The 10,192-nt window shown below is 43.7% G+C and overlaps 1 protein-coding gene across 2 annotated transcripts in view; it reads right to left on the minus strand.

Moving 5' to 3' along the window:
* Window positions 1–4,194: 4,194 nt before the first annotated feature.
* rcan2 (regulator of calcineurin 2) overlaps window positions 4,195–10,192 on the minus strand; it is a 78,840-nt gene continuing 72,842 nt past the window's right edge. For both annotated transcript variants that reach the window (XM_048250113.1, XM_048250114.1), the window contains one exon: window positions 4,195–4,585. In XM_048250113.1, coding sequence (XP_048106070.1) covers window positions 4,431–4,585 — 155 coding nt within the window. In that variant the 3' untranslated portion in view covers window positions 4,195–4,430. The remainder of the gene's footprint in view (window positions 4,586–10,192) is intronic.

Raw genomic sequence — 10,192 nt, forward strand, 5'->3', positions numbered from 1 at the left:
TGGCACATTTTATTTGTGATGTGAAGTACAAGAATTTCAAATGAAGTCTGCAACATGCCTAAATCTTGATTTGATTCTCAGTGTTAAATGTTGCCAGTATTGTGCAATTTAATCTGGTTGAGGGTCATGATCAACATTGTGTGTGTGCGCATATACATTTCCATGGTACAAAATATAGGTCTAATTCAATGTCTTCATTTCTTACACTTAAACACCGATTTGGTTTTACTACATTACAGCAGTTCCATCCTCCGTTCTGACGAGTTTCTCCTCTGGAATGTTTCACCCAAATGGTCCACACTAGTATGTCATGCATGTGATTGACAACTCGTTGATTTGAGGTGCTGCCAAAGATGCTTTGGGTGGGGGGAAAAACTGACTGCATTGGACTCTTCTTGGGCTTCTGCCAATGAAACGGAGATGTGAAGTAATGACTCCAGGCAAGCTGGAATTGCAGAGACTGAGCACTTGTGCTGCTTAGCATAGGAATGGGAGTTTGCAGAGGTTGGCCAATTCATGTTGCAATTTCACACCTCAATCCTCAGATTTTCATTTTTGAATATTCCTCTTGTTGCCCCGAGCCTTTTACTAGCAAATTGGAAAAGTGACGTTACATACACTGAACTGCAAAATTATATATAGGTTTTCTTCTCATTGGAAATGGCTGATATTATATAGGCCTACACAGATGTGTGTGTGATACATGAACCATTTCTAGTGAGAACAAGGAAATGGAAAGGGAATAGTGTACAATGTTTTCAGAAAATTCAATGCTCCTTTGTAAGGTTATGGGCTTTTATGGATTCATATTTTTAATGATGTTGCTCAAACTGTTCTCTGAGACCTTAGATAGCTGGCTGCTTATCAGAATGGGAAGAGAAAAACCACAAAGAATACCAGTCTAAAACCAAACTCTTTTTTTTTAATACTACTGTAGATTCAGTTTGACTACTTGTACATGGCTACCATGAATATTTGTACAAAAATGCAGTAAAAATAGTATTGATTAATATATACAGATATGTTTCTTTAGTGTAGGCAGGCAGATTGTACATGTAGATGAAAGGTACATCAATGGTCTTGCACGAGTATACACATTACAGATATTGTTTCTCAAAGTCAGTGACACTAATTCCCAACCAGACTCTCAAAAAGAACACAGAGAATATTGTTTCTTTTCCCAAAAAAAGACAGAAAAGGGAGAAAACCGAGGAAAGAAGGTCTGGACGTCTTAACAATATGCACACCGGCACGAACAGCTCAAAATACAGGGTGTACAAAGAAATGATCGAGAATGCTGAGGAAAGCAGCTGATGTGTGCATGTTTTGAGACATGGATCTAGAAACTACTCGAAACTAGTGAGTTGAAAAGCCTGGATTGGAGAGGGGTACGAAAGGAGTGGCCATGTTGGATTACGCACGCAAGAGATTGACATGCGACACATGCAGGACGTTTATGTGTGACCTTGGGTCCTGTACCATCTCAAGTGCCATGTTCTGTGCGTAATGACCCTACTGAGTATAGGGAGGATACCCAGGATATGAACATCCCAGAGAGAAATGAATAGAGAGAAAGAGAGAGAGAGAGGACTATACAGCCTCCACCTAAACGTACCCTACTCCCTTCCCAAGCTAATGGGGAGCCATCACTTTCATTTTCATCACATATGTATTTGATTCGACTGACAAATTGATCCACTGAACACAAAACAAAACAAACAAACAAACAACTGTTTGAACATTCCAACCTACAGTTGTCTATTTGTAACACAATCCATTTACATTCAACACCTCAGCAATGTCCAGGGAACTAAAAACACCAATATGTCTATTTTACAAGGGCGGGCGGATGGTGTGAGGTAACCCGTTACACATGATGTCTTATGACTGAAGGTCATTACAGTGGGATATAAACAGCACATGTGTGGAGTGAAGTCTGAGGCTTCTTTTTTAGTGTGTGATGAATTTGGAGTCCTTATGAGAACGGCACATATAGCATTACGACCCAAAGAGCTGTTACTTCACAGTTAGGAGACAGCACAGTGCTACACAGTGACCCCTGGACCTAAGACAGGACCTATTACATTAGAACCACACCCTTTGAAAAACTTTCATTATCATTTATCCCTTACAAAAAATAACAGCAGTTTATCAGTTGTTAAGTTTTTTCAAAACTGCAGTTGTTAAGTAATTTCATGAAGACAAATATGCAGTATTTTGGATATGAAACTGCATTGTAATGCACTGAACCTGAAAAACTGCAGTGTAACTGCAACTGTTTGTCCCATAACTGCAGTTATTGTTTTTCCAAGTGATGGATTATCTGTTCTGAAATAAAGTGATGCTAAAAGTATGGCTTTGCAAAGGGGTGATTGAATCAATATGTATTCAGATTAAGCCAAAAAAAGAAAAACATGAACCAGGCATGCCAAAAAGACACTGAATGAAGGGGAAAAAAAGCTGTTTGAGTTAGTCTGCAGACCCTCTTTCTCAAAGACGGTAATAACACTTGGAGGATTTGTGTAGCTCACTAAAATGATACAGGCTTAAATGGATGGTATATCTTTATGGTCATGCATCCCCCCTTAGCTCTTTTTTGTTGTTTTTACAAAACAAGTTCTTTTATATCTTTCTTGCACTCTACGGAGGCACACAAAGAATGGCGAGATGTACAACAGTTGTAACAAATGATGTAACCATGCATTAGCCTACAGACACTCTTTCCACATCTAACAGAATCAGTTGGCTTTTCACTTCATCCTATGGAATTATGCTCGCCTGTATGTACAGGCGAAAGAAATGTCTATTTTATTCTTACACACCTTAAACAGATCTTTAAGGAACAAGACAAGTACAGAGCAAGAGAGAAATTCACATTGAGGAGATAAAAATGACATCTAGAAATATCAGATTAATTCACTTGAAGTGCCACACCAGGTCTTGTCACCCTCAGAAGTATTACGTTTTGAATCTAATTAAAATTCTAAAAATCATTCAAAACGCAGCAAACAGACCCCAATATGATTCAGAAAAAATTATAAGACCCCTGCATGCATTGGCATGATTCGAAACCCTATTGTGGTCAGCAGTATTGCAATGAATGAACCTTACCAAATCATCTTGGGCTTACATGACACAATAATGATTATGTTCTTCAACATTAAGTAGATTTTGTGAGAGTAAATGTTGAATGAGCTGATCCCTGGCTAGCCCAGTAGCCACTATACCCATCAAGAAGATAGAAGGGCCTGGAATTGCAAACTTCTACTGTAATGAGCCCTTAGGACAGTCACATGTAACACACGCAGGCCATCGCATTTCTAGACCACCACTTTGAGTCCAAGCCAGTAACGACCATCCCAGAGCTACATGGCATGGTATTCTTGGGCAGACATGTTTGTAATGGTAGACCAATAGGCTTCTGACACAAGCATGCGTCAAAGACAAGGAACCAATTTGATAGTGAGCAATCAGATGCATGCTGCCACCTATTGGCTTTCAAGAAGTATTACAACCTCACGGTTAATCTGTCAGGAACAGGAGAGTGAGAAAGCAACACAAGCTAATGCACACATAGCTAGCTCATTTGCTTTTGCTACAGACTGTAATTCTGGCTCAATATTAATGTATTGCTGTGTGTGTTGTGTTGATATATCCCTTTCAATTAAATCAGAGTGTCAAATCTAAACACCTTTACATCAGATTTGTTCCTATCTTCCCTCTAATTAACTCCCTGCGTACCCCAATTTGCTGTTGTCAATGAGAACTCAATGACGACTTGTGATGAGGTGAAATCCGGGTACCCTTGAGTGAACCAGGAGTATGAGACAGAGAAACAGATATGGACATAGAGTGGACAGAAGGTAGGAGGGGAAAGTGGTAGAGTTAAAGTTAGAAAGAGAGAGTGAGAGTTCTGGCTTTTTGTCAAAATACAAAATAAAAACAAAAAGAAAGCAAATAAAATAAAAAAAACTTCTGTGATGATAACATGAACAGCTGTATCAGATGAGCAACAGAGAGCGGGTCTCCTCCGACTACTCTCAACTAGAGTAGACCATTGTCCAGGGCTGGACCAAGGGTGTGTGTGGAAAGGGGCTGTTTCTGGGGCCATTCTTGTGTGTGTGTGTGTGTGTGTGTGTGTGTGTGTGTGTGTGTGTGTGTGTGTGTGTGTGGGTGGGGTGGGGGGTGGGGGGGTGGGTTGGTGATGAAGATCTGTTGATTCCTCCCACGGTGAGTGCCTGAGGAGAGATGTGCTGGCTTGGTGGCGGTGAGGGGGTGATGGGGGGTAGAGAGGGTGGATGTTGCAGCGGTGAGAGGGTGATGGGTGGTAGTGGGGGGGGGGGGTGGTAGAGAGGGTGGATGTTGCAGGGGTGAGGGGGTGGATGTTGCAGGGGTGAGGGGATGATGGGTGGCGGTGGGTGGGTGAGAGTTCAGTGGGAGACGGGCAGGTCCGGGCGCCGGGTCTGGATGATTTTTGGCTTGGGGCAGTTCTTTGGTTCCTCCTCCTCTTCTATGTCGCTGTCGCACACGTGGACGACCACACTGGGGGTGGACTCTGTGCCGGCATGCAGCTCAAACTTCTCTCCTAAAGAAAGAGGGACAAAGACAGAGGGAGGGATGGAAAGAGGAAAGGAGGGACACAGAGAAGGGAGGTAGAGAGAGAGAGACTAGTCAGTATCTATTTACTCCGCCCTGGCGTTTTCAGTTTTTAATAGATGCTTTGGATATGATGATGACTCAAACATTCCGGGACATAATCACACAGCACTCAGACACTGGGCTTTCAACAGCAGCCTTACGTGGGCGGCTTTGTCAACCCAAAATAATCCATTTCGTCTTGACGTCACAACTGCCTTGTCACAGCACTGGTGATGTCGAAGCGGACGTCGAACTTTGAGAAATGCCTACATATTGTGAGCATGATTTTTAAATGCAATCTCAAAACACACATGATGCAGAACATGCAAAACCAAGTAATGGTGACTCCGCTTTTAATACTATATCTCTCTAAGTACGTGTTTAAGGCTTTTTGCTTTTATTTGACAAGACAATGAGGACTGACAGGACATGAGAGTGAGAGAGAGATTGGGCAATGACCTCAGGTTTGCACTGAACCCAGGTCAGGGGAACGTAGTTGGGTGCTGCCTCATGCGTCTCAGTTCCCCCCTAAAATGTTTAGGCTACAGTTCTCATCCCCATAGCAGTCAGGCCAGCAATTCGTTCACATTCTGGGATGACTTTAGACCTTGGAGGACTGCCAGATGTACAGAGTCAACTGCAATGTACGGAAAATTCCCAAGAATACCGAGCTGATTTCAGCTGAATATCGCAGCTGTGCGGAAGTGGACGGTGTCCTTGCCTTGACTATTCTCATCTCCACCACGGTCACTTATGTCATTAGAGTGCATACAGGACGATAGATACCACAGATTTCCTATCACACTTTAAGGAAATCAATGTCCATGAAGATGAACCAACACACAAACTGTTGACATTGGCACAAAGTCAGTCCATTGCGGTCCTGCTGGTGCCATGCGGTACAGCAAACCACCTCTAGAGAACGCTGTTCCACAAATGTAATCCTGCATCCCTCCCTCTCCTGGCGTTATGAAATTATTTACAATAATCCCCCTCACAACCAGTAATCCCACGAGAAAAGCCAGGAGGTTCAGGTCAAACGCTCAATCCATCCCCTCTGCTTTTACCCAGAGGACCACCGATGGGAGAAGTGTGTGTGTGTGTGTGTGTGTGTGTGTGTGTGTGTGTGTGTGTGTGTGTGTGTGTGTGCGTGTGTGTGCATTTAAGGCTTCCAAGGAGGACTGGGGTGAACCCCATGTTTGGACCACCCTGGAGGGGTAGGGGTGGGGTGATTAAAGCGTTGATTCGAGCTGGCTGCAGTTCCTATGGGCTTCGGGTCAGTCAAGGTCCACTCTGGTTTTCCCTTCTCCAGACAAGCTGTGGTCTCTTCCAATTAGTGTCACTATTACATGCTGGCTAAGGGTGTATTCTCACAGCCAACCAACTAACCAACCTGGTCCTCTATGACTCATTAAGTAAGTACATTTATCACATTTAATTATAGTGCATGAAAATGCACTGTTCTGTTATCCGAAGTCTTCTTCTTCTTATTATTAATCTTTCCCCTCCTACCCAACTGCTTTCTGCTTAACTAGGCCAACTCTCTCTGTCTCTCCATTCTACAAGGATATAAGGCACATTCCATCCAACTTTCTATCCATTCATCCTCTTCAAACCATTCACACATCTACCCATTAAACTATCCACCAACATCCATTAAACAATCTGCCTATCAACTTTTAAACTATATACTCTGTCTCAGGCTTTAAGCATACAATATGGCTCTCTTAAGACTACTATTTCCTCTGCCCACAACTGTTTCAAAATAAATGTACTCACTACAATAATTCACTATTAAATAATTTAACTATTTAAACTACTCAACTATTTAACTGTTCAGCCATTTCAACAGTCAACTATGACTCCTGGCAACTGTTTCCAAATAAAAGTTTATTTGGCATTTTATGTTAATATACAGTATGTTTATATTTTCATGCACTGGTAATTTCCTCGAAATTACATTTTCTAGTTCTAAGTTTAAAGAATCAGGTACTCTATACATTTATATCATTATATATATATATATATATATATATATATATATATATATATATATATATATATATATATACTGCTCACTGTTATTTTGCAAGTGTTATTTATACTGCGACTGTTATTTTGCAAGAACTGTCAGACATTCTGTGAATGTAATTTGAGAATGGAGAAAAGGGTGGAAGGTTTCAAAAAAGGTGTTTTAACAACTGTGGAAAACTGTAAGTGTTCCCTTAATTTTTTTGAGAAGTGTATATATATATATATATATATTTTATAATCATCCAGGTGATCCGCATTGGTGTGAGATATGCATTGTGTGATTCCCCAACAGCCTTATATATATACTCTATATATACTGTCTCTGTCTCACCTACTCTACAACGAGAGGCTAAGCTGTGGCCCACTGCACAAGGGCAAGTATCAACACTGTCATTCCTTTAGTCCTTCTGTGTCTCACTTAGACTCTGGAAAACACACACACACACACACACGCATACACACACATGCGCACACACACCCACAGTCGCACCCCCACACACACACACACACACACACACACACAGCGAGGGAGACTGCTGCAATGCCTCTGTGCGTGTCTTGGTCTCTCACTGTCATGGCACGCTTCTCTCCTCTCCTCTCATGACTCACACATGCTAAACACCACCATCACACCAAGTGTGCTCATCTAATACCAATGAGATGCCTACACACTTCCACTCGCCTTCTCTCTTTATCCCTTTTGTCTTTATAGCTCTTCCTTCCCCATGCTCTCTATCCCTTCTTCCCTTTCCTCTTTTTCCCCCTCTATCCCCAGGGTCTACCTCCCTCAGCCGAACAGTGACGTCAATGCTGCATACTGACGTCAAGGGTCAGAGAGAGAGGGAGTAGAGAGAGAGAGAGAGGGAATAGACAGAGACAGAGATGGGGAGAGAGAGATGAGGAGAGAGAGATGAGGAGAGAGAGATGAGGAGAGAGAGATGAGGAGAGAGAGATGGGGAGAGAGAGATGGGGAGAGAGAGATGGGGAGAGAGAGATGAGGAGAGAGAGATGAGGAGAGAGAGATGAGGAGAGAGAGATGAGGAGAGAGAGAAAGAGGAGACAGAGGGCAGAGAGAAAATATCACGCTCATCATAGCAGAGATATGAGAATACAAATAACCCTGACTCACACACACACACACACACATGCAAACGCATGCACATGCACACTCATACACACACACACACACACGCATGCACACGCACACTCATACACACACACACACACGCATGCACACGCACATTCCTCATTCACATGCATGCTTTATTAGCTTAACCAAAACAGAAAAGAATTGGGATGAAGGGGGCTTCAATGGCAACAACGTGAATACTTCCTCTCCATCCCTCCCTCCCCCTTCTCTCTCTATCCCTCCCCCCTCTCTCTCTCCCCCCTCATCTCTCTCTCTCTCTCTCTCTCTCTCTCTATCCCAATCCCTCCCCCATCTCTCTCTCTATCTCTCTCTCTATCCCTCCCCCAGGTCTCCCCCAGGCCGTTGTCCTCATCCTCAGCATCACCTCTCTCTCTCCCTCCCCTCTTCACACTCTCTCTCTCTCTCCCATCATCTCTCTCCCCTCATCTCTCTCTCCCCCCTCATCTCTCTCTCCCCCCCCTCATCTCTCTCTCTCTCTCTCTCCCCTCATCTCTCTCTCTCTCTCTCTCTCTCTCTCTCTCTCCCCAGGCCGTGTCCTCATCCTCAGCATCACCTCTCTCTCATTGCCATGCTCTTCACGTGCGCGCTCGCATCATCTCCTCTGCTGATCAGTGCCTTGTGTTGTGATTGTGTGTGTGTGTGTGTGTGTGTGTGTGTGTGTGTGTGCAAATATTAATTTGTCTGTTTGAATGTACGTGTGTTTGCTGCTGATCATCAGAGAGTGTGTGCGTGTGTGTGTGTGTGTGTGTGTGTGTGTGTGTCTGTGTGTGTGTGCATAAATTAATTTGTGTGTTTGCTGCTGATCAGCAGTGTGTGTGTGTGTGTGTGTGTGTGTGTGTGTGTGTGTGTGTGTGTGTGTAATAGTGTTAATCAAACCTCAGTGCTACAGGGCTCCTGCTGCTGCTGTACATGCACATGCCAGGCTGGTGGTTGTCCCTGTCCCAGTCTCACAGACATGCCCTGATCTCATCACAGCCCCAGAGCAAAAGATGAGGAGGAGGGAGAGAGATGGAATGAGAGAGGCAGGGACAGAGTCCTGTCATGCAGGTTGACAGAGAGAGATAGAGAGAGGGGAACTGAAAGAGAGAGAGAGAATAACACAGCAAGAGAGCGAGAGAGAGAGATCATTGCTTTGTGGATGGCTTGTATCACTTAAGAGGACAGATGGATGTTATCTCTCTCTCTCTCTCTCCCCCTCTCTCTTCCTCTCGTCTGAGTTTAGTGGGACGGCACAGCGACACACACACACACACACACACACACACACACACACACACTCACTCACATACACTTAAGTCTATTTTTAACCGCATTCTTTCAAGCAAGGCCAAACACTTCAAAATACCCCCCCCTCTCTCTGTATCCCCACAGCTACACCCCCCCACTCCTCCTCCTCCACCTCCCCCCTTTCCCCGAATCTCCATTTTTCAAATATACAGCATTCCTTAGCAACAGTCCCAAAATAAACCACTGCTGCATCCCCTTCTTCTCCCCAGTGGAAATGTTTAACCCTTTCACATGACGCGAAGACACTCATCAGCAGGCCATCATTACAGGCACAAACAAATGCCTTGTGACCACACACGTGTCCATCCTCCTTAAGTAAACAGTAAACGTCCTGACACTAGTAGTAGTGATGGGAAGGGGTAGAGTAGTGATGGGAGGGGGGTGGGGGTCACAATCATGGATGGATACAGACAGACAGGATATCCATGGATACAGACAGACAGTCCAATAGTGAGCTTCTTAATGCAATACAAAGAAAACCTCACACATTTTAGCGTTGATTGACTACAGTCTGATGCTTGTTTGTTTTTAAATTACATATCTTCAAGTCAGTCAATAGCTCCAATTCTGCAAAACCTGCAACGGTTGTGATTTGAGATTTGCAAACCATTCTCCACTAGGCAGTTACACAATCACTGACTTTGAGTCTCTGTCTCTGTTTAAATATGAATGTGGTTGTTATAAACAACAAAGCCATACTGTTTGTCCATAGCAGAGAGTCAATGACGAACTCAAACTAGTAAATTAAGAGGGGAACATTTCCGAAGCACCAGGGCGGCACAAGCAGAGGTGACAGATCAGGATGCTATGAAAGATCTGATCTCCTGCAAATGCCAAGGAGAGAGAGAGAGCGCGAGAGAGCGAGCGAGAGAGAGAGAGAGAGAGAGAGAGAGAGAGAGAGAGAGAGAGAAGACATATCCAATCTATGACAAAACACTACAGCCTCCAGGCTTTGACTAAGTACTGAGGGCAGGCGACTGGAGAGGATTAGTAGAGCATGTCTGGAAGAGTGTCTGTCTGTATCTGTGTGTGTGTATGTATGCAGTGTTTCCTCTACGTTTATTTCAGCATGGCGGCCCCTCA

Source organism: Alosa alosa, chromosome 8, assembly GCF_017589495.1.
Source record: "Alosa alosa isolate M-15738 ecotype Scorff River chromosome 8, AALO_Geno_1.1, whole genome shotgun sequence".
NCBI classification, from domain to species: domain Eukaryota; kingdom Metazoa; phylum Chordata; class Actinopteri; order Clupeiformes; family Clupeidae; genus Alosa; species Alosa alosa.